At 35.9% G+C, this 25,507-nt stretch overlaps 1 protein-coding gene across 6 annotated transcripts in view; it reads right to left on the bottom strand.

The window, feature by feature from the left end:
- The window catches only part of FNDC1 (fibronectin type III domain containing 1), a 115,192-nt gene that overhangs the window by 49,208 nt on the left and 40,477 nt on the right, over positions 1-25,507 (bottom strand). For 4 of the 6 annotated variants that reach the window (XM_056819007.1, XM_056819006.1, XM_007484844.2 and 1 more), the window contains 6 exons: positions 24,830-24,916; positions 24,092-24,160; positions 6,010-6,216; positions 3,998-4,096; positions 1,658-1,775; positions 663-850 (listed from right to left, as the gene is read on the bottom strand). In XM_056819007.1, the coding sequence (XP_056674985.1) occupies positions 663-850; positions 1,658-1,775; positions 3,998-4,096; positions 6,010-6,216; positions 24,092-24,160; positions 24,830-24,916 (768 nt within the window). The remainder of the gene's footprint in view (positions 1-662; positions 851-1,657; positions 1,776-3,997; positions 4,097-6,009; positions 6,217-24,091; positions 24,161-24,829; positions 24,917-25,507) is intronic. The other 2 variants (XM_007484847.3, XM_056819008.1) reach the window with 1 other exon arrangement.

Raw genomic sequence — 25,507 nt, 5'->3', positions numbered from 1 at the left:
GGTTCAAACCCAGGTCTTCCTGAGTCCAAGTCAAGTATTCAATCCATTAGACCATTTTATCTAGAGTTTTAATGAGAGTGTTGAAATAGCCCTTTAAACCTTTGGTGAGAGGGAAATTTGGGATAAAATGTTTCTACTCTCTAGACTTTGGTTTCTTTGCCTATAAAAAGAGGAGTGTGTATAATCTGATTTTTATGTTCTCTTCCAAGTCTAATCTCATAATTTATGGCATGCAATTGTACAAATATACTACAAAGTATAGTGGCAGCTTTAACACATGAATTCTCAGAATCAAGCATAGGTCTTCATCCTGGGAGAGGCTGTTTTCCCTTCTATTGTCACAATAATACTCAAAAGTTATTTATGTAGGTTATGAAAGTGGTATTTAATGGACTCCACATGTTGAAAGAAGAGCAATTTGATATAAAAATTCAGCACATGGCAAAGCATGTGCCCAGAGAAATGGTTAATCAGCAATTCTGTGTTTATACATTGAAACTTTACCAAAGAATTTAAAACTAACCTCTCTAAAAGGAGTGTCCTTTCTCCTGTAATGTTATTCTTGGACTTTAATAATGGGTACATTAGGATTATATTCTCTATAAATCCTACTGCAGGGGCATCTCCTGATAGAAAATTCAAAGATCCTTTTAGATACGAACCAGATTCCGGTGTTCTTTGAAAGACTGAAGTACTCCATTTGCCATCTCTTTCACCTTGTGAAATACGGACTGCAAATTCATACATGGTGTCTGGAATCAAGTCCTCTATCAGAGTCCTTCTTCCAGAAATCTGCTTATAATCCCATCTTGCCGATTCTCCTTTCTCTCGATAGCGCACAGTATACTGCCTGTTGATGAGAAACAGTTCAGTGTTGGCATTCAGTCAACAAAATTTTCTGGGAATGAACACCTGCTGGCCTTTCTCCTCTGTATCCACTGACTTTGAGGGATGCTTAGCCATTGCAAAGAAATCAAATGGGAAGGAAATCAATTCCTCATTACATTTATCAGTCTATGAAACCAATTTAAATCCCTGGTAGAAATACTATGGATTTTGAGACTAAGGAAGACAAGACCTGATTTGGGGAAAGAGTTCTTCTCAAGGGCACTGAAGCTACAGGATCAAGAAACATGATGCCAGAGGGAAAATCCTGCTGCCTACAGAAGTGGTAAGACAGTAAGGGACAGAAAAGCAGGCACTAACAACAGAATTGTTCCATAAAGGAATCCATGGAAAAAATGCTAGGTGGAAACCAAGGTGGAGTAGTGGATGGAAAAGCAGGTTCATCACCAGTTGGGGCAAAAAAAAATATGCATGCCTCAGAGAGACATGAAAAAAATGTTCAAACTTGTGCATGGGGAGCTTATGCTATGAGAAAAAAAGGTATCTTCAACTCTGCAGAGCTTAAACATTGCCACACACTTTATTGCATTTCTCTTTCATGCTGTCTCCTTGATGGAACCTCTGCTATAGCCAACTAATTATAAATAAGAATGTATTATTCACAAGGATGGCACTATGCACTAATTAATATGACAGGCTAATTCTGAAAAGCAAGATGTCAGAAATCAGAGGACTTGAGTAGAGATTCTTTCATCACAATGGATGTCTCTCAAGGAATAAAACCAAGATCCAACAAAATAAGTGAGAATACCTAGATGCAACTGTCCTTTTCTGTTTTTCCAAAACAGGATCCACCCAGGCAACAAGAACTGACTGAGATGACATAACTCGCACACTTATGTCTTCAGGCTCTTCAAGCTCATCCTCCTCTGAAATAAAACAAAGTAGTTACAGAAAAATCTAGGAATCTTCTGAGAAATCTATTGAATCCAGCTCAATGACTGTGTTGGTGGAAGGAAGATAGGAAGGAAGGAAGGAAGGAAGGAAGGAAGGAAGGAAGGAAGGAAGGAAGGAAGGAAGGAAGGAAGGAAGGAAGGAAGGAAGGAAGGAAGGAAAGAAGGAACGAAGGAAGGAACGAAGGAAGGAAAGAAGGAAGGAAGGAAGGAAGGAAGGAAGGAAGGAAGGAAGGAAGGAAGGAAGGAAGGAAGGAAGGAAGGAAGGAAGGAAGGAGGAAGGGAAGAATCTTACATTTTAAGTGAAACTGAATAAAAACTGAAGCAATTATTTGTTTAATCAGTATAGAAAATTTAAGCCAAAACAAATCTTCAGCCTCAGAGAAAGGACATTTTGTTTTACTATCCTAATCACTTAATAAAGAATAAATACCTCTTAAAAAGGCACTTTGCTCAATGATGCCTTTTTAAAAATTCAGTATCTGGTCAAACAATAACAAATTTTATCAGTTTATAATATAAAAATTCTTAGCATTAATTTTGGGGCTGAGAACATGTCAAAATTAGGAACTGGTCAAAATGGCATTTAATTGATGGCTGGCATGAAATGCCAATTCTAGTTCAAACAACTAAAAATATTGGGGCAGTATAAGGGATAGATCTTTAGACTCTGAATCAGGAAGACAGGTTTGAATGTTGCCTTTGGTCCATATAGCTATTCAGTCCTAGACAAGCCATTTAATTTCTTCTAAACTTCAATTTTACCTTCTGTAAAATGGATATAATATTAGAAACAATCTTACAGGGCTATTGTGAGGATCAGATTAGATAATGTATGTTAAAGTACCTTGTAAATGTTCAAGTATAATATAAATGTCAACTATTACTTTTATTTGTGTACAGTCTTAGATGATATCAAAAGACACTAAAATTATGTTATTGAATCATTTTCAGGCATGTCTAACTCTTCATTTGTGATTTCCTTTACAAAGATAACAGAGTGATTTCTAAGTTCCTACTCTATCTTGCGTTACAGATTTGGAAACTGAGGCAAACACAGTTAAGTGACTTTTCCAGACAAAGTAAGTGTATATAAGGCAAGCTTTAAATTCAGATCTTACTGACTCCAAGCCTGGCACTCTACCCACTATTCCACATAGCTGCCAATTTTCATATTTTTGAGTTAAGGGGGGGAATTATGGAAATATGTGAAGAGGCTTATTTTTCCTTGAATAATAGGTGAAAAGGGCATGTATATAATTTATTAGAGATCATGGCAAGTGAGTAGAGAGCTAACCTCTGATTTTAGGATGTCCAAGGTTCAAGTCTTGCCTCTGACACATGCTAGATGTATAACTTAACCTTTTAGTGCCTCAATCAACTCTCAAGCCCTATATGTTGCTGAATGGTTGTTGATCTACATTGGTAAAGAGAGTTTCCTTATTATGAGTTCTCTACATTAATGAAATCTTAGGTCTGTACCAAAAAAGAGGGAGGAAAATACCAACAGAAATAACTAAAAATCAAAATGCTTGTATGTATGAGAGAAAAAAACTCTCTCATCATAAAGAATAATCATAATCATTCTCAAATCTGGAGAGTTTGGGCTTGCCTGTAATTCAAAGTCACAACTTGCTTTTTAAAAAAAATTTTGTAAATGAATTTCATACAAACACAGATATGTAAAACAGTCAAACATAGATATATCCAGTGGCTGTGAGTCACTTCATGAGTTAATAACTGCTTTGCCTATTTTACAATGCTAACTATGTTCGCTAAGCAATATGGGTGACTGCTAGTATAAGACCAATATGACACGGTCTAATCTTAAGAATGCAACCACTTTCCATACATCTATTCATCCATCCCTCAACTTATTCAGAGTTGCTGTTATCAAGAAATAGTTTCTGTGGGATCTGCACTAAAACCCTGGTTGGAATAAATATACTACATCAGACCTTATTTATCATTTAATGATCCCCTTCCATTTGAGATGTGGAAATGAGCTACATTTTAAGGATGAGAGATATCACCAAGACCAAGTCAACATACAACAGAGAAAAAAAAAGGTAACTTTTTAAGAGATACTCAGGTTTCTCCAGAATTTGATTGTCCTATATTAGGACCCAGCCTTCTTATTAAGCACCATCACACATAACGATTTGCAGGTTAACTAAAAAGTATTTACAAAAACTGACCTTCAATTTTTCTCTTGGTCAAAGCAGCCCTGTACACAGGCTGACTCTGCCCCTGGGAATTCATAGACTGCAAGGAGACCACATACACCGACTCAGAGGCTACCAAGAAAACAAAAAAGACATTTCTGCACAGGCATAAGGATTTGAGGGTAGAATTAAGCTCTGTCACTATTTGCATTGGAGGAAGTGTCTTATAGGGCTAAGATAGCCAGCCTCAAAGCCAGAAAGTCCCAAATTCAAGTCCTTCCTATGACATATTAGTCCAAGTATTTCTCAAGGTTCAGATCTACACTTACAAAAGTTCCCTGCCTTAGAAGTTCGCTGTAGCAGTGAAATTACAAATACAAGCCCTGTACTCTATTTACATAGATATTCCCATTTGCAAATGACAGAAACTCTCTTCCTTCTATTTAATTCTAGAGAGATCAATCATTATTCATTCTCATTGTGTGCCCCAAATTCATGTAAGAATGAAATAACATGGTGAATTGCCAATCCAACCACAGGTCATGATTATATTTGAGCATAAGAAAGTGTAATCTTGCAAAGGGGTGGAATAAAAATGGAATAATGGAGAGACAGGGGACTGGGACTAATTAATAAATAATTTGGGCTTATCCCAGTGTGATAGTAGGAGGAATGGCAAGAAGGGAACATACTAGTAGATATTGCAAGAGAAGTGATTACTTGTGGGATGCGAGACAGAAAAGTCACGGATGACAACATTGTTTCAACATGAATGACAAGCGAATGATGGAATATTAACAGAAATAGGAAAGTGATAAAAAGCAGATTAATGAACATCTGGCAAATTCTGACTTTAGGCACATTGATGGAGATGCCAACAAGACAGATGAGAGTGGAACTCATGGATGGCTGGAAATCCCCTGCAAAGAAATTATAGTGGAAGCCATGGGAGTAGGTGAGGATGAAAATAGAGGAATCATCAGAGAGACAAGAGAGGAGGGCCATGGGTGAAACCTTCAGGAAAATCAATATTGAGGGATCAGAATGAAGGAGCAGACAAGAAAACAGAAGGAATGTTCCCAGGAGGATGAAAATCAAGAGAATCTGATGTTCACATAAGCTAAAGAAGAGAATATAAAAAAGAAAAAAAGATGGTTAATGGTGTCAAATGCATTTAGCATTTAGCACAGTTCCTGGTACATTGTAGATGCTTATTAAATGTCTATTGATTGACTTTTCTGAAAAGCTACAAAGTGAGATGATGAGAACAAAGAGAAAATCAGTGATGGAGGTTTGAGAGACGATTTTCAGTCTAGTGTTGGGGCCAGAAATTAGAGGTCAAGGACTATAAAATGAATGAGAGAGATGTAGATGGAAAAACAGGCCTGGTTGGGAGGACATGGGTTTGAATGTGACTTCAGACACTTCCTAGCCCTGTGACCCTGGATAAGTCATTCTTCTAACTTGGAACTGATACTTGGTATCAATTTTCAGAAGGCATGGGTTTAAAAAATTCAATTAATTAATTAAATGAATGAGTGGTAAGAATATGAAAATATCTTCTTTCTCAGAAATTTAATAGAGATTTGTCATGCTAAAAATAAAATTAATTCCTATTAGAAAAGAGTGGTTGCCATTTAAAAGGAAAATATATATATACATATATATGTAAAACTAAAAGGAATTTATGAAGTAAAAATATTTTTCTTAGATTTTTTGTTATTAAAATGGGATAAATATGTATGTGGGAAAGGATAAATGTGAGAAAATATAGTCTGAAAAAATCAACTATATAAGAAAGATTTAATTTAATTTTATAATTATATTATATATTATATTTAATTTTTATATCACATAAATATATTCATTTAAAATACAATTTTATAATATTTTTCATTGAAATTCTTGAAAGCATCTTAAATTATTCCCATGATGGACTAATCTTTTGAGGTGTGCTAATTCCTTAATAACAAAGGAAAAACCATCATATTATGATTGAGGGTAACAATCCATTAGAATTGTAGTCATGTTGCAGCTGTACTCACCTAGTTTTTTAATTTCATGTGCTCGCTCATCCCTTGTCAGAGGAACATAATTCATCTTCCTGCCACTTTCTCCATAGCCCAGGAGAAAACCTTGGGACCTACGGGGACTCTTTATACCTGATGCACGTGGCGCTTTCCACTGAACAGAGAGTTTGTCATCTGAAGGCCGGACTCGAACTCGCATAGGTTTGTTTGGCACTTCCTTTTCTTAAAAAAGAGACAGAACACAAAAACGTAGCATTTATGTTTGGATAACATTCAGGTGTAGTATCTTTGCAAGCTTAGTTACAAAAGTGTGGAGCTGTGTTTGCAGATAAAATCTGAAAACATGAAGGAAAAACATTTGGCAAGAACAATAAATGACACACTCCCCATCTTTCCCACCAGAAATGTCCAATAGAATGGAGTAAATGAAAATGTGCAATGCTTCAAGGTTCCAGCTAGAAATCATGGATGTTCTAAAATGTTCTTTTATCCTTTTTCCTTTTGTATCGCTCCTCCTCTCACATTTAAGCCCATAAGGATAGTGCAGTCTTATCTGAGAAGAGTTAAAGATCAGTACAGAAGTACAGTATAAGCCTAGAACATATTACTGCCCATTAGAAATCCAACCCTAGAAAATAATGAGTCCTCTTGGTTTGTTACTAGTTGATTTCTATTTTAATTATATTTGCCTATTTTCTGGAGCTTCTGACCTTCCAGGAAACACAACACATATCCCTTACCATGCTGGTCCTAACAAAAGCTTCACCTTTTTTGCCAAGTAAGTATTTCTCAAGAAATTCCTTGAATCATTTACATTTTCTGAATGACTCATAATTCAGTACTTAAGTTTCTTTGGTTTCATACTAAACAAAATTGTCAGATTGGCAACACATGGCACAAATACACAATTGAGTTATCCCAAATTGTTATCCCAATTTTAAGTACGAGGAGACAGATTTTATCAGAGCATCCCTCCCTCTACTCCTCACATTCCTCCACCCACCCCCCATGAGTTTGGCCTGATATAATAAAATTGGAAAGTTTAGGGGAAAAGTAGCAGCACTTAAAAAAAAAAGTATGGGTAGTAGATGGAAAACAGCTTCAGTCAAGATGACATCAGTTTGCTTCCCTCTTCTGACTTGCTGGCTTGACTATTCTGGGAAATTTTCTAAGTTATAGAAAACCTGCCTTAGTTTCATCGCCCAGAAGACCACTCTTCAAGGGAAATCACAGGTCTAGCTCCAAACAAATAAATGTATACAGAAGGATTGCTTCAAATTTGAATTAAAAGACCCAAATTATTTCTTTTTCTGTAAAAGTTCAGGGTGAAATTGCTCTAAATTAGTAGCCCCCAGCCAAACAAATGCTAAATGGTGTGGGTTTTTTCCTCAAGATTTCTTTAAATCCTGGTTCCTTCAAATTCTTAGTAAGTTAAGAGGTTTTTCTTTTTGTTTTGAATCCAGAATTATGAGAGATGGTTTTAATTATACTAGTTTAATATTTATGTAATGTATATATCTATAACCTAATTAATGATATTAGCCAAACCCAACCAGAAGTGGGTCTTCTAATACCTTGTAAAAAACAGTGAGGAGACCCACTCCTATACCTGGAATGTGCTCTGTCTTTATCAATGCCCCCTTGGAAACTTGTTTCCTTTCAGATTCAACCCAAGTGGTACTTCCTGCAATTCAGTCCAAGTAGAACTTCCTGCATGAGGCTTCTCCCAGTGCACTCAGCAACCAGTGCCTTCCCCTCTTAGGTGTACTTGAATCTGTGTTGTATATACTTATATGTGTGCATTATTGTCTCCTTCATTAAAATGTAAACTCCTTGAGGAGCAAAAAAAAGGGAAAGTTGAGGAACAAAGTATATAGAGTGTGCACATTAGCAAAGGAAAGTCTAAAAGTAGGCTTAATTACAGGGTCTTTTCCCTATGATATTAATTATTCTTTAATATTCTAATTCCCTAAAAGATGAGTAATTCAAACAGTGTTCATATGCTTTCTGCTTGCATAGATCTTAACCTCTTTAAACAGAAACAGGCAGTTATCATGATTTGCTTTGTCCCAAAGAATTCATCAACCTTCTTGGAATGAGATTTTTCCACATTGAGCTAAACTGGTCTTTAGAAGAGTGATAAGTCGGTCACTATACCTTACTCAAAGCCTTCTCTTGTTCTGGAAGGTATTTATTTAACATTTCATAAAATAATATAGTCTTATGGTCAATATGATGTTTAGCTACACCACCTTCATGAGTCTTCTGGTGGTGTGAATAGAATAACTAATAATAATAATAATATCAATAATAGTAATAGCATTTGTATAATGCTTTAATGTTTGCAAAGCACTTTATAAGTATTCTCATTTTTCCCTCACAACAGTCAGGTAAGGGGGCGGGAAAGGCAAAATAAATGTCATTATCATCCCTATTTTTTACCAATGAGGAAACTGAGGCACCTAAGGTTAAATGCTTAGAATCAGGCAACTAGTAACTGCCTGAGGCTGGATTTGAACTCTAGATGTCTTCACTACAAGTCCAATGTTCTAGCCACTGCTTTTCCAAACTACTTCATTAACATTCTAATCCTCTTACCAAAATAGCTTTATTGGAATTAAAAAGCTAGTGGTATTCAGTCATAGTTTCGAAAACCAGCTTTAAAAATGGTAAATCAAAAAAGCAATATTAAAAAAAACAATTTCTAAAAGAAAATGAATTCAGAAAGTATTACAACTCATCAGAGATACCAGTTGCGCAAATGAATAATCAGATAAATTTTCATATTGAAGTTCTTGTTTCATATTAATAATAAAGGCAGTGTACAAGCAGATGTTTTAGGCAGTCAAAAGGGTCCAAGAGGAAGTCAGTTGCCAAAGAGTTTCTGAACTCTTAGCTGGGTGACTTTGGCAGGAAGAAAACCTCTACTCAAGCAAAATTTGACCTTGACAATAAGTGTCATTTCTTTCCATTGGAATTATTGTTTAGAGTTTCTTGGGAAACAGAGGCATAAGTGACAACACAGAATGGCCCAAAAGCCTCATTTTCTTTTAAAGCTAATGTAGTTTTGGACAAAGAGCAGGGTATTTGTTCTCATGTAAAATATGGGGTTTGATTAGATGGTCTGTAAAGATTCCTTCTAGCTCTAAATTCATGTTCCTGGGATATAGTGTCACATGAAATGAAAGGATACTAGTGCATATTTTTTATTTAATAATTGGAAGAATTTGGAGGATGTTAAACTACAACAAAGTATATAACTGCTTTTAATTTTCCATATTCTTTTTTGTTGTCCTTTTGGATTTTTGGAAAACTGATGTATGCTTTGTGCTTAGATCATTAAATTAGTATAAAAGAACTGAAACAGCTAGAGAGAAAGTGGAGTTAAGGAGACTTAAGTTCAAATCCAGCTTCAGACACTTTTCTGTGTTACCCTGGAAAGTCATGCTGTCTTCCTTGGTTTCCTCATCTGCAAAAATGGGATAATAACTCCTATCTCTCAAGGTTATTATGAAGATTAAATGAGGTGATTTTTGTAATTTGCAAACCTTAAAGCTATAGATAAATGTTATTTATCCTCATCATCATCATGATTATTATAACCCCAAGAGCACTTAAAAATATTTACAAAAAGATGAATCAATCAACTAACATTTATTAAGTGCTTTCAATGTACCAGATACTATACTAGGCAACGTGGGACACAAAAACAAAAGTGAAACAGTAATAAATAAAGTGTGAACTATAGAGAAATGCTAGGATTCTTAAATAAATGGTCTTTAAAAAAAGAAGTCAACATAGGCTCATTAAAGACAAGTAATGCCAGACTTGTCTAATTTTTTGGACAATCCTTTTATATTAATAGACTAGAAAAATGATGCAGACATCATATGCTAAGATTGAGAAAAATATTGTAAAATTCCTGATGTATCTTTCTGTGCAAATACATAACCAAGTAACAGTATAATTATGTGTTTTCAGAACTGGTTGAATAACCAGATTCTTGAAATATTAATTAAGAAATCAGTGTCACAGAAGAAAAACAATTGCTTGATCACATGGGTCAATGGGGATATGATTGGAGATGTAGACTCTAAGTGATCACCCTAATGCAAATATTAATAATATGGAAATAGGTCTTGATAGATAACACATGTAAAACCCAGTGGAATTGCTTGTTGGCTATGTGGAGGGGGGTGAGATGTGGAGGAGGGGAAGGAAAGAACACGAATCATATAACCAAGGAAAAATATTCTAAATTAATTAATTAAATAAAAATTTTCAAATACAAAAAAAAGAAATCAGTGTCAACAGGGAAAGAATTTTCTAGTGATTTTCTTAGGGGTTCTGTACTTTACCATGTTCTAGTCAGCATTTTTGGTGATAACTTTATTTTAATGATGTGTTTGTCAAAATTGCAAATGAAATGAAACTTGGATGAATAAGTAGTATACTGGATGACAGAATTAGGTTCCAAAAATATTTGACTAAATGAGAATAATGGATTGGAAAAATAGAACAAAATGTGATTAGTATGATGACCTTCACTTATATTTAAATAAAAACTTATTTCACAAGTACCCTATAGGGAAGATAGTTAGAAAGCAATTCTTGCAAAAAAAGAAGGAGGGGGTTTAATGGACCACAGAGCCAATGTGATAAAAAATGTGACATGGTAGCCAAAAAAAAAAAGCCACTGTCAACCTAGTCTATGTTAACAGAGATATTGTGTCCAGACTGAATTAGGCAATAGTCTTTCAGTAGTCTGACCCATAGAGACCACATCTGAAACAGTGTCTGACAATGTAAAGAATATGGATTCTGGAATCAAGAAGAGCAGAGTCCAAATCTCTTTTCTTTCACTAACTCTAGGAGCTGGGATTTAACCTCCCTGGACTCCATGGCTTCTGAGGTCCCATCTGCCTCTAATTCTATGAACCAATGAACTATGTTATATTCAACTGTGGGAGCCACAATTTAGGAATAACCCAAGTAATCACAAATTGTGATACCTGGAAATCAACTTAAAAGAAGTAGAGATAGTTAATCTATCAATTTGAGCATTAATAAGAATAGGTACTAGACCTGTGGCTTTACTGGTTTACAAACTTCCCAAATAAGAAAATTCCCTTCACTAATACAGGTCACTACATTCTCAGCAACATGGTTTTAGTGTCTTAGGGAGTCGCATACAGGAGTGAAAAGGAAGTTGGTTTTAACTGACTTGCCCAGTCACACAGCCAACATATAGGAGAGGCAGAATTTGAGCCTGAGTCTTCCCGACTCTAAGGCCAGCTCCCTATTCACCATGCAACACAGACACACAGGACAACCCCACTACCACTTTAAAATCACAGAAGGCTTTCTTTCTTCTATCTTTCTTCATTGTAGTATCCAGTTAAACTGTGTCAAGAGTCAAGATTAGAAAGTAAGAATAAGGCAAGTCTTAATCGTTCCCATTACGCAAAGGGCACAGTAGCTTCTGTAGGAATTACAGAATCTCCAAGTTGGAAGGAAGCCCAGAGAGTCTTGGAAATCAAGTAGTCCAAACTCTATATGAAGAGGGATACCTTCTATGATATGCCAAATATCCAACCTATACTGTACATATTTAAGAAAACTGTCGCTTCCTATGCTACAGATACCAAGCCTCTTTTAATTCAACCAAAATCACCTTAGTTTTTTGGGATGTCATGTCACACTGATGACTCATATTCACACTAAGATAGCAGTCTTATAAAAACCCCAAATGTTTTTCAGATGAACTGCCTTTAAGGTTGATTTTTTTAAACCCATGTGTATAACAGACAGAGTGTTCCCTAAGTCTACCATCCCGTACTAGCTATCAGAGATCAAGGATCATCTCTGAATCTGCCTCAGTGTCTTGCACAGAATATTCAATAAACGTTTTTGAGTAAATGAATGATCCAGTACATTTAACTAAATGGAAACAGAAAGGCCTCTTTCTAGGGAAAACACTTAAATGAAACTCTTAGCAACTTAACTACTATCTACTGCAATTCCAATCTTTATATTTTAAATATCAAATTGCACTTTGTTGTTTCAGAATTCTTTCCAAATCTTTTAAATTACTTTCTTTTAATGGTTTCCTAGTTACATAAATCTTCAAGCACCTTTTATGAGTTACTTTTTAATCATTTTTAAAACCAAATGCACACTGAGAAAAACTTTATCCACGTGTTTCAAATTTATTCATAGATAAATCATTTAAGTGTTTTCTCTAAGTACTATTTAATATCCTCACAAAAACTCCTCTATCTTTCTAATAAATCTCCAAGTCTTTTATCCTGAAAACAGGAAGTCACAATTGCCAAGAGTAATCAAATTTAAATCCACAAGTGCTGAGTGCATTTATAACTTTTCAAAACAGACTTTTCTCAGTCTTTAACTGTGAGTTTTATTCAGAACTGGATTTATAGGAGTGATCCTAAGATCATTGTATTCTGTCCATTAAGTAAAGCCAAAGAGGTGAAACCTTTTCCAGATAGTCATTTTTAAAAGAAGATGAGGAAGAAGCTCAATGGAATTAAAACACAAGTTCTTACCATTTTGTACTAGATCAGGCAGCAAATTCCAGGATATCCTGATGTTTTAGAAATCTAGATAACAATAGCTGGCATTTATATAACATTCTAAGATTTGCCAAGTGCTTTATACAAATTATTGCCTTTGATCACAATAATCCTGTGAGGTAGGTACTAGGATCTTGCCTTTAAGAAAAGGAAACCAGTGCTCATAAAGGTTAAATGGCATGCCTAGAGTTGCACATTAGCAGATAAATCATACCCTATGCTACATCAGTGACTAACAGCTGCACACAACTGCCAAAGTATTATTCCTAGGGCACAGTCCGAGGAAGAGTGCCAATCTGACTGCTTCATTCTCCTAATCAAAAAGCTCAAGTGACTGGTAATATAATTTTAGGTAATATAATTTATATATTAAATATAAAATTTAGGTTAAAATACAAACTCCTCTATTTAGCATTAAAAACCCTTCTCATTCTGGCTCCAGTCTATCTTTCCAGACTTATTACCTGTTACTCTCCCTTGTGCAAGTTATAGCCAATCATACTGGAGTACTTACTCTTCTTCAGAAACAATATTCCATTTCCCATCTCCTTTGCCCACGTCTCCTTTGTCTGGATTGCATTTTTCTCTCTCCTCAGCCTCTGAGAATCCCTAGGTTCATCAAAGTTAGCTCAGATATTACTGCCTACATGATCTTCCCATGGCTAGTGCTTCTCCCTCCCCACTCTGTTGTATTTAGTTTGTACTTAGCATCCTTTTCTCCAAAAGAGAATGTGTCTGTAGGGCAAAAACTATTCATTTCCTTTCTTTTTGTTCCTAAAACATCTGGCATAGAAAAGGCCTTTAATAAATGCTTGGTGATTAGTTGACTGGAAAAAACATATCATGGTGGCCATTAGAGTAAAAGTGTTTCCCAAAATGAGTTGTTTCCACTCTTCTTTTTCTTCTGTGAATTGAAATCCTTAACAATATCATTATCAACAAATGCCTATTGAACACCTACTATGTTTAAAGCAATATATTTTGCTTACATAAATGAGTTCACAAAGGTTTTCAATCTGTCCATCAAATGCCCCTGATTCTCATCAAAGGCCCCAGGATCTTCTCCTTCTTTAGTAAGCCTAGAGGGAATTCAATCATTTGCCCTACAACTGACAGTCCTGAGCAACATATTCCCCCGGGGTTGGTGCCATTTTCTGCTGCTTCAGGCTGGCCTATTGCTTATGGTCAAAGTTTCAAAGCAACATGGCCAAAGCACCCAATTGTCCCTAGATCTCATTATGTCCTAGAAAAAACAATAGAAGATACCTTTTCACTGGTCTTTTTCATCTATCTCCCTTGCCATAGGTACGTCCCTTAAAATCTCCAATGCTCCATGTTAGACCCAGACAAATGCAATTATCCTTATGTGGTTTTGTGTAGTTAAGTACAAAAAGGATTAAGTGAAGAGAAATGAGAAGGAAAAGCAAAGGGGAAAGAAGATGTCTATGAGGAAGATAGTAGAAGAATGAGTAAAAATAAAATGTCTATTGAAAATTGGAAAGAATCAAAGTTTTGGTTTCGTCCAGATATTTATGAGGTAGTTAGAGAACTTGGGTTAAAATATTGATTTTACTATGGCTCAGGCAAGTTCTTTAACTTCTCTGAGAATCAATTTCCTCATCTATAAAGTAGGGATTTAGAATAGAGGACTACAAATGGCTCCTTCAGCACTAAGTATTACAATCCTGTGACCAATTATAAATCAAGGAAGGCCATCTTGCCCATGTTCTTCCACAAATTCTCCAGACTGAATCTCTGCAATGCACTGGAGATCTTCATTATGTTATTTTAACATTTCAGGGCTACTAATGTACACAAATCATGTCACTGGCTTTCTAGGCATTTATATTTATCACACAAATTGTAGCCCCCTCCAATGCTACTTATGTATCATAAATCAATCAGCAAGCTTGTATCAAACCATAGTCTCCAATAGAGAGGTAGTGAAGGACAGTGGAAAGAGTCTTAGTAAACTATAATCTACCTTTCTGTGAGAAAGCAGCACAGTTTAATAATTGACAACACTCATTTCTTTTATCCCTATTAATGAACTATAAAGCCCATGAGTCGCATATATCCACAAATAAAATTTAACAAAAATGAAAACCAGAGTAAAAAAAAAAATCTTGTAAAATTCTTTTGGTTCTTGCATAAGAAGACATGCTAATCCACATAGCTCCAATTTAGAAATGCCTGGTGTTTCCCCCCTCTCCTGAATATCAAAACCCTAAACATACTCCAGACAGAAAGCCTTTAGCCTCCAACAATGGATGACCTAGTCAAAGGTATCAGATTTTATTAAACTACTGCAGGTCTCACTGCGGCATGAAGTCAAAGTCAGCTGCGTGCTGTTTTATTTGATGGCCACACAAGCAGAGATGATGAATCTGGTTCAGAGAAGTTTCTCTATTTCTTAGTTAAACCATTCCACAGCTAGCCTTCTCACCCACTTGGGAGAGGCATGCTAATTACTGGCTGAAGTAAGCATGTAGATTGGCATCAGAAAAAGAGGAATCTTTCACAATTGCCTACCCTCTGGGAATTCACAAAAAGCAAAATCTGTCGCCATATAGATATATATACACATACATATGTAAATATATAATAGAACAAAGTGCTGTGGTGAAATACCACAAAATGTTGGTTTAAACCCTGCTGTAGGAGAAAGCTGCTTAAGGTTTCCTTTTCCAGGCAACTCAATCATTTCTGAATCCTTTCCATATGGCTTTTCTGTGAAGTCTAGAAGTTCCAAGTCCACTGCTACAGTACAGAAATATTGAATCAAATATGGACAAACCGTCAAAGAAATCTTTAACAACTTACTCATGTATTATTCAAAGGAACAGACTTCAGAATTATTAGAAGCTTATTCTATCTAAATTGACTTGGAGTTTTTGAAACTCATATTCAGATAAAGAGATCTAACTTTCTCAGGAAATAAATAAGAAAAAATTTTTTTCCACATTATAAATTGTTGAAAATCATTTCAAAGAGGGATCATAGAGGTTAGGGGTAGAAGAGACCTAAAAATTGAGCTATTCCAATTCCTACATTTTACTAAAGGGGAAATCATGACCCAGAGAATTTAAGAGACTTATTCAATGCCACTCAATAATTAATTAAAAGGGCTTTGATTTGAACCAATTTCTTCCGGAGGTAGGTCTGTTACTGTGTCACTCATAATGAAAAGTATAATAATTTCAAATAGAACTGCAAAATGGGAGAAAGTTGGAGTTGGAAAATACCATAGGAAATGAGCAGAAAGAGAGGAAAATGTCTGCAGTGACCGCAGTGATGTAAAGGAAAATGACTTAGAAAAACTTAAGAATTCTGATCAATTCTATGACCCAAACATGGCTCCAGAACCTATGATGAATGTAGCTTGCCTTCATTTTGGCAGAGAGGTGGTTGACAAGAGGGTTGGAATTAGATGCCTACATGACCATTGTATGAATTTGCTTTTCCTGACTAAATTTATATGATATATGCATATAATATAATAAAATAAAATGAAGGGATAACATTTGGGGGCAAGTAAGTGGCCCAGTGGACAGAGAGTCAAGTCCAGGGTTCAAATCTGACCTCAGACCTTCCCTGGCATATGACCCTGGGAAAGTCACTTAGCCCCCATTGCCTAGTCCTGACTCCTCTTCTGGCTAGGAAGCAATATTTAGTATTGATTCTAAGATGGAGGGTAAATGTTAAAAAAAGATAAGAGAAAATACTTATTCGGGGGAGGCAGTGTTATATAAGAGAAGAGGACAGTGGTGGATAATAATGGAAATGAATGAACCTAAAATAATGAAGATGAAATAATAAAAATGAAAATAATAGATAATAATAAGAAGAAAGTATCAATGAAGCATTAAAATATACAAAAAAAAGCAGAAAGAAATTAAAAAGGAAACCCAGAAAAACAAGGCAGGTTTGATAGGATTATATTAAATTTTATTATCTAGAAATGAATATACACAAACTATATATAATGTTCTTTACCTATTGAAATATTCATTAAATTTTTTTAATACCTTAAGTTCATCTAGTCCAATCCTTTCATTTTATAAGTGAGCAAATTGAAATTCAAACAGTGTGACTTTTTCAAGGCCACATGGCTAACTAGTTAGCAATAAAGCCAGGTTAAGAGCTCAGATATCTTGATTCCCAGTCTAATTCTTACCCCCCTGCAATGTATTGTCTTCTTCTAGTTCTTCAGATGTATATAAAAAAGGAATCTCAATATGCCCTTCTTCAGAACTAGAAAAATACCATATATACATGTACATAATATATAAATTATTTATATTATATACATATAATTAAAACAATGTATATGGAAAGAACAATGGCAAAAAGAAAAAGAATGCTGTGAAACTATAATGACCAAGTCTTGCCCAGAAGCAGGGATATGAGAAGATTCCTCATCTTCTTTGCAGAGGTGCAGGACTATAGGCATAGAACACATATAAGATCAAAATTGTTTGATATATCAGTTAGTTTAGCTGAACTGTTGGGATTTCCCTCCCCCCCTCCTTTAATTATTCCTAGAGACACTGCTTTATAGGAAGGGAAAGAGAGTGATATATTGGAAAATTAAAATTATGTAATGACAAAAAGTACCAATGAAAATGTTTAAATAAACATAATTTTTAAACACCCTTCCTCCTCTAAATTCTTATTCTGATGCCTCATTGTGGTTTGAAGGTGACTGGGAAAAGGCACAGATCCAGTGCCAAATGGATTGTAGGTCAGTTGTCTAGGAACCAGCCTAGCCAGTTTAGAGAGGACAGAGACTGGTTATTCAGTGATGATGTTTTTCAACCACAGTCACTTGCCAAGATGATCAGGTAACTTATGGAGGGGATCATGAGCTAGTTTAGTGAATGGAGGGTTTACAGTGATAAAAAGCATGTACTAAATTAAGTACTGAAGTACTTAAATAAAAGGCATATCTTTATGTGAGCAAAGCTAAATGCAGAACACTCATTTAGGCTTGGAATTTTCCAGTCCTATTTGTTGTTGTCCAGTTGTTTCAGTCATGTCCAAATTTTCATGCCCCTATTTGGTATTTTCTTGGCAAAAATACTGGAGTGGTTTGCTATTTCCTTCTCAAGCTCATTTTACATATAAGGAAACTGTGGTAAAGAGGGTTACGTGACTTATACAGGGTCACATGGCTATTAAACGTCTGAGGCTGGATTTGAACTCACAAAAATGAATTCTCCTGACTCCAGGCCTGAGTCTCTATCTACTAAAACACCTAGCTTCCCTTATAGTCTTAGACCAACTCTATTTTTTCTTTTAAAACTCCACAAATTTAAATGAATAAGGTGTTGAATACTCATAGAGAAGGGTGGCTCCATAAGCTACATATTTCAATGAAATATTTGTGGAAAGAACAAAAATATTTTAATGGGAGAGTCCATTTCTTGTCTTTCCACAGATATTTCCTATGAAAGGAAGGCCAGCTAAAACAGTGAAGGTTTGGTGAACTCCTGGCTTCTCCTGTTTCTCTCTGTCCTGTCTGATCCACTACAGCAATAATGGCTTTCAGTAATTCTAAAAAGCTTTGAAGGTTGTAAAGTGAATACTTTTCTAAACTGATTATGCTTTAGATTTAATTCATAAAATGTATTTCACAGTCCACATTTTTGTTCAACTAAGAAACTAGGCCATATGAAACAAACAGATTTCAGAGCAGGATTTTGAACTCTTCATGTGAAAGCATGATGCCACCGACAGATTTTTCTCCTACTTACGTCTTATGTGTTCCATTATTTTTCAGTTATATATGACTTTTTATGACCCCATTTGGGATTTTCCTGGCAAAGATACTGGAGTGATTTGCCATTTCCATTAAGTTCATTTTAAAGATGAGAAAACTGAGGTAAATAGGGTTAAGTTGCTTGCCCAGGGTCACACAGCGGTGATGTCTGAGGCTAGAACTGAACTCAGAAAGATGTCTTCTAACTTGAGGACCAGCACCCCATTTACTACACACCTAGCTTTCCATAACTTTCATCTTACAAATTTTCAAATTACATTTTAATAATTTTATAAGGTATAACTTAGTGAAAGTACTTTTAAAAGTCTAAAATCACACACACACACACACACACACACACACACAAGAGATATTGTAAAGACTGTAAATATTTTTCTTCCCAGTCAGAAAAAAAAGTCTTCCCCTCCTCCCATGGCTAATAAAAGAAGAATTAGAATTACATTAGCTAGCTAACCTCAGACAAACACACAAATCTGAGGGAGTACTTTGAGGGCTGAGGCTCAGAAAGGATTTTAGAGCCCCTAGATTTGTGGGAGATGCTTATATGAGCTCCAGGCACAGGGTCCAAGTACTAGAGGTGAAGAGAGGACATCCGACTATTGAATTCATCCTTAACCAAGCTGGTTATCAGAGAAAGAGCCCTACTTGGAATGTGAGGAGGGCCATGTGTTTCTGATCATTGGACAACCTTTAGTCAGGCCAGAAGCTGTCAGAATCTACATAGTGTAAGGGAAAAATGCAGTGCTGGTCTCTTGTTTGGCACTGTGTTAGAACTGGATGTAAGGAAAACAAGTGTCTCCAGCTAGGACAGCAGATCTCTGAAGAAATGCCTTCGGCTAAGGAAAAGACCTCTGGGAGGAGGCTTTCCTTGTCAACCATGGTGATAAGAGGGCAATAAATAGCACCTGTAGGGTGGCAGGTGGGATTAATCAATCAGTAACAATTTATTGAGCCCTTTCTATGTGCCAGGCACTACGCTAAACAATAGTGATGAAGAAATCTTGGCTGAGAGTTGTAGGAAAAGCACAGTAGGTCCCTTTTGCAAAGAACTTCCAGCAAAACAAGATAATCAAATTGTGATGGGAGTCTGTGATATTGTTCGGTCATGTCCAACTCTTTGTGACTCCCATTCATTTCACAGATGAGGAAACTGAGGCAAACAGGAGCAAATCCCACAGCTAGTTAGTGTCTGAGGCTAGATTTGATCTCAGGAGGTTGAGTCTTCCCGACTCCATGCCCAGCACACTCTCCATTGTGTTACTTAGCTACGATGAGGATACAGCCAAAGGTACCACCTTGCAAGGGGCTTTGGAGAACTTTAGTAGGTGATATGATGAGAGCCCGTACTAGAAGAAACACCTTGGGAACCTGCCCAGGTCATGACTATGATTAAGTCACTGAAGCAATATTGGACTAATGAGAAAGGACCACTGGGAAATGTCACCCATTGGCATGTCATTGCTTTCCAGGAGGGTTATTTGCTTTCTTTTTACTATTATAACATTTTTCCTCTTTTTTGAAGCTAATGAACCATGTAATAGTAAGGGGAGTTAGGGACAACACATTGGGGAGTAACAGATAATGAAGTTCCCAGATTATCTGAGTGAAGGCAAGCAAAGAAATGAGAAATTTCCCAAAGAATAAAAGAATTCTTCAGCTCATTCAAGCATCTCTGATTGAAGGGTCAGACTGTGATTATTATACAACGTTACTCTTTTTCCCTGATTATCTTGAACTCAAGTTGAACAGTAATCAAGAAATAAGGCCCATGATAGTGAATTCCTATTAGTAGAATTCTGAAGAATGACCTAACAAGGCAATAAACAGTGACTATTAATAAATTAATTTGAAAATACTTGTTAAGGCACCTATGGCTTTTGGCTAGGTAAGGCAGAGTAAAATATAAAGACAAATTCTAGGCTATAAAGAAAGAGATGTTTTACCACTTTCTTAATTTATACTGTTATACAGAAAGGAGTTGAATTGCAGAAAAAGGAATAATCAATTCATTTAAACCAATTGCTCTATAGGCTTATTATCTGATTCAAAAAAAATCTATTTCGTGTAATATACATGAAAATGTTTGTTTACATATAGATCCACATGAACACATACATGGGCATCCATGTAAGTGGATACGATGTGCATATGTTATTATGCAGTGTGCTAGAGTGGATAGTGGCAAGTCTCAGATTTGGGAAAACCTTGGTTCAGGTCCTCTTTCTGATAAAGCCTTGGCTATATGCCCGCTGGAGAAGTCATTTAACCTCTCTAGGCCCCAAGGAAATTCTTTAATTCTACAAATCATAGGAACTGCAGATGAGCATAAATGGAGGGAGATCTTTACAAGAATGAAATGACAAGTCTGAATCATTCATATATGTGTATGTGTATATTTGCATAAAATCTGAACATCGGAAGGAACTTTATCTAATTCAACCCCTACCAGAGACGAATCACCCCAAGACAAAACTGGCATATTGTCATCTGGTCTCTACCACCAATGAACAGGAAGTCACCACTTTTCAAGACAGCCCATTTTGCTTTGGAAAAGCTCTAATTGTTAGAAAGATTTTTCCAGACATCTAGTCTAAATTTTCATCCTTGCAACTTTCGCTTATTGCTCCTGGCCCTGTGCTCTGGAGCCAAACAAAACAAATCTAATCCCTCTTCCATGACAGTATTTCACATACTTGAAGACAACAATTATCCATCTTTCTCCCCAAAGAGTCTTTTTTCTCCAGGCTAATAGTCTCCCATTTTCCTTCCACTACTTCTCATATATCATGAACTGAATTCCTTTCATCATTAGGGCTAAATTCCTCTAGATATTGATTCCAAGGAAGAAGAGTGGTAAGGGCTAGCAATGGGGGTTAAGTGACTTGTCCAGGGTCACACAGAAAGTGTCTGAGCCCAGATTTGAAACCAGGGTCTCCTGGCTCTCACTCCACTCTCCCTCTCCGTCTAGATCTACTCACTCTCCCTGTGACTCTCCAAAACAAAACACTCTCTGCTGGGCACCACATTTCTGTATGTTTTGCCTCACTCTTTTAGAATAATAGCTTGCATTTATATAGTACATAAAAGTTGCAGATTTTAAAAATGTCTGTCATTTTATCCTCTAAACAACCCAATGATGTAGCTACTATTAGTATCCCCACAATTTTTTCCTCAATAAAAATAAGTTTATTTAACAATTAAAAGGGGTTTCAATAGGGGTTGTATCTTGATTCTGCCACATTCTGGGAGGATCTTTGCCTATTATTCTCATTTTAAAGATCAGAAAACTAAGCTGAGAGATTAAGCAGAAATTGCCCAGCTCATACAGTTTTTAAGTATCTGAGATGAGATTTGAACTTGGGGCTTCCTGACCCAAAGTCTAACTCTCTACCCACAATTTCATCTAGCTGGGCAGTGACTATCTCACTTTTGTATTTGTATCCACAGTGCTTTTCACTGAGTGAACGCTTAAATGCTTTTTTTACCACTACCACTTCTAGAATATTAAGAGAATGTTTTCATCCTTGGTTTCAGACAAAACACAAGGAGAAATATTGCATTCAAAGAACCAAAGCCAAGAACTTTGGGCACTGTACTTGTTGCCAACAATAATGTCTGATTTATGAGACAAGATTCCGAATAAATCTCTCAATATGAATAGCTAGTATTCAAAATGCCTTTTAAAATTGACAGAACTTTCATACCTTGAAAGAGTTCATAGGTTGCTAGCTCAGCATATTTTCTGAGTCTCATACAATACATTCTGAACATACTTAACTTGGATCTAAGGTCTGCCTTGTGCTATAACTTGAATATCCTGTCTTTATTTCCAAACCCTTACCTTCCATCTCAAAATCAATATTATATATTGGTTCTGAGGCAGAAAAGCAATAAGGGCTTGACAATTGGTGATAAGCGAAGCCCTGAGTTACACACAACTAGGAAGTGTCTGAGACCAGATTTGAACCCAGGAGCTCCTTGTCTCCATACATGACTCTCCATCCCCTCACTTGGATGCCCCCTCACTATCTTTTTTCAAAAGGGCCCTTATTTCTACCCAGAAATCCCTTTATCTTTTGTGTTGTGTTTCTCCCTTAGTGTACTCCTCATAGCAGTGATTGCAGAATTTTCCCATTCTCTTCAAGTTCCCAATTCTATCCTCTGATCCATTTCATTAGATGATCTCATCTATTTTTTTTCTTTTAACTGAGAACGCACCAAGTCCTATTAGTGCTACTTCCACAAAGTTGATTGTAGCCACCCCTCTTCTCCATTTCCATTGCAGCCACCCCAGAGAACTATAATAGTTTCCTAATCTGTTTTCCCACTTACTATCTATCACTTCTCCAATTTATTCTTCATGCTATTCCTGAAGTGATCTTGCTAATCCAATAAAAAGAAACCTGTGTAGAATTCCCTTTAAGATCCCATTAAGGTACCAACTCTTTCATGAAGGCTACTCTCTGACCTTCTAGCTAAAAGTGATTCCCTCTCTCCTCTAATATCTCATATCTGGAATTCTCCTTTTATAGTCATAATAGTCTTCCTTGTCTCACAATAATCTATGTGCATGTCTTCCCTCCCTTATTAGATTGTAAACTTCCTAAGAATGTCTAGCCACAAGGTGTCTACAACAAACCTATCTTTGTATTCCCAGTATCTCACACATTACAAATTGTAGGTATTCAAAATATTATCCTCTAAGTATAACATTTCTGAAGGTTTCATCCTTACCCTTTACTCTTCTAACTCTATATTTTCTCCCTCAGTGAACTAACCAACTCCTGTTGCTATTCAATCATTGTCAAAAGCTCAAAATATTTAAATACAATTTATTCCCATTGCTTCCCAAACTGGTTTCCTTCAAAATTTCCTTATTTCTGCTGTTTTCTTTTTTATTTGGAAAAGACTTTGAAAACTACTTAGAAAGGCAACATCTGAGCCCCCCCAAAAAAATGTGATTGATCTGTTTTTTAAATACTCACCTTCTCTTCACAAACAAAGCCACATTGAATTTAAGAAATATAGTACATAAGACTAAAATGCAGCCCTCCACAGGATTCCCTTCAGGATACTATCCAACCACATTCTGAAAAAAAAAACTTCAAATACTTTGTACTGTTCTTACTCTATCATTAAAGTAAATTCAAGAAACACAACAGAAATCTCAGCACTTCTCCCTAGAGGAAAAAATAACATCAACACCAGCAGACACTGACAACCAGAGCAAAACATGCCAATGAGCAAATATGGAGTGGAGATGGAAGGGATGTCCTCCAGAATATTCTAGACTGCCTCTAGATCTTAATAAGGCAGCCTTGAGGCAATGGATTTTTCTTTTAAAGCAATTATCCCTGGATCCCACTTATTTATTTAAACCACTTACTGGTCTGATAAATACATTCTAATTATGTCCATAGAACCATCTCAACCATCATATTTGAGTAGCACATGTCAATGTTTACCAGAATTTTGGAACAAAGAGACTTGGACATTTCCACACAGAAGAACATAAAAGAACAATCACGGGTTGACAACACTTGCTGCAGATTGGTACATCAGGCGCAAAAACAGATTGACCAAAAATGTACTGGCGTGTGTTAGTTTAGCAATAGGAACTAAATGAAATGTTTAAAATTAAGAGGATGTGTGTGACAGGAAGCACAATCCTCTCTGGAGATTGTGCTTCAATGGAGACATGAACCAAATGAGTAAATAGTACCTGTCATGGTCTCATTAAGTGGTTCTGGACCCTTAATGGAAAAACCATCAATCTTGATCCATTCACCTCCTAAATTAGGAAAATGCAACTTGAAAATTAGGGAGAAAAGGGGAACTTGGCTTTTCCACATTTCATTCTCTCCTTAATATACATTTAAATAATATTGTTGAGAAATGGATTGCAAAGGATGGGTCTGGGAAACCTTAGAGCTGCTATATTGAGATATATAAATTTCATGTCACTTAGCAATGGTGAGGCAAGAGGACCTAGTGGGTAGAAAGCTGATCTCAAAGGCAATTTGACTGGTATTCAAGTCCTGCCTCTGGCTGCATGACCCTGAACAAGTCACTTATCCTCTTGTGCTCTAGGCAATTCTCTGAGACTCTAAGGTACAGAAAAGATAGCAATTTGCATTGGAAGTGGGAATTGCCTCACCTGGGAGCTCCTTATACCAAAGAAATAATAGCTCCAATACTTATTAACTCAATTATATAGCTTGTTTTAATATGTATTCACAGGTAATAGGGAGGGGGAAATAACAAATCTACTTCTCTATTTCAGATATTCTAAAGGGGGAAAAAAAGAGTATCTCAACATTTCAGCTTACTACTGACTTGTTTAACCCTCCAAAAAAAAAAAATTCAGCCTTTGTTATAATGACCTAAGGAAACAGGAAAGGCTGACTGCATCTTCCAATCCAGGTGACCCAAGATAATCTCCAATTCTAGTAAGACTTACCAAGTGGGCTTTCAGCTCTGTACACTGGGCGGCTCACTCCATTGTAGTTCTCTGAAGTAACCAGCACAAAGTACACTACCCCAGGCTCTGAAACATATGGTTTATATCAAGCCACTGTTTCACATCTCCAGGAGCAACTTAAATGTATTCACTAACCATTTAGTTTAAATGACTTACAATAAAATTTGGAAAACTGAATTAAATGATGACCCTAACCACAGCTTTCTCCTATATTTATTATCATTTTAAATTGAGATTGCTCACTTTGTTCTAAACACAAGTAAAATGCACTTGACTCCATACCCTCAAAAATTAAGTTACTTTATGTTAAAATACACACAGATATTGCCATAAATCTATGACTATATTAAGATTACATTAGCAGCAAATTCATGTAAATTCAAAAATTGAAGAAAAATATTTGTGAAAATCAGTCTCTCCATTGAATTATCTGGGTTAAAAATTCCAAATGAAGTTTACATATAGAAGCTCCAAAAGAAAATTTTCACAAATTTTTCATAAAATATAAAACAACCACAGGTCAGTGAACTTGAATTATATCTCTAAGAATTAAGTATGTTTAACATTCATTATGATACCTGAACACAGAACTCTATTACAAAACAAAATGCTCCCTTTAACAATGTTTGCCCATTCTCTCTTGAAAATATCAACAAA

The sequence above is a fragment of the Monodelphis domestica genome, chromosome 2 (genome assembly GCF_027887165.1).
Source record: "Monodelphis domestica isolate mMonDom1 chromosome 2, mMonDom1.pri, whole genome shotgun sequence".
NCBI classification, from domain to species: domain Eukaryota; kingdom Metazoa; phylum Chordata; class Mammalia; order Didelphimorphia; family Didelphidae; genus Monodelphis; species Monodelphis domestica.
The sequence above is the reverse complement of the archived record's forward strand: the minus strand, read 5'-3'. Positions and strand labels throughout refer to the sequence as shown.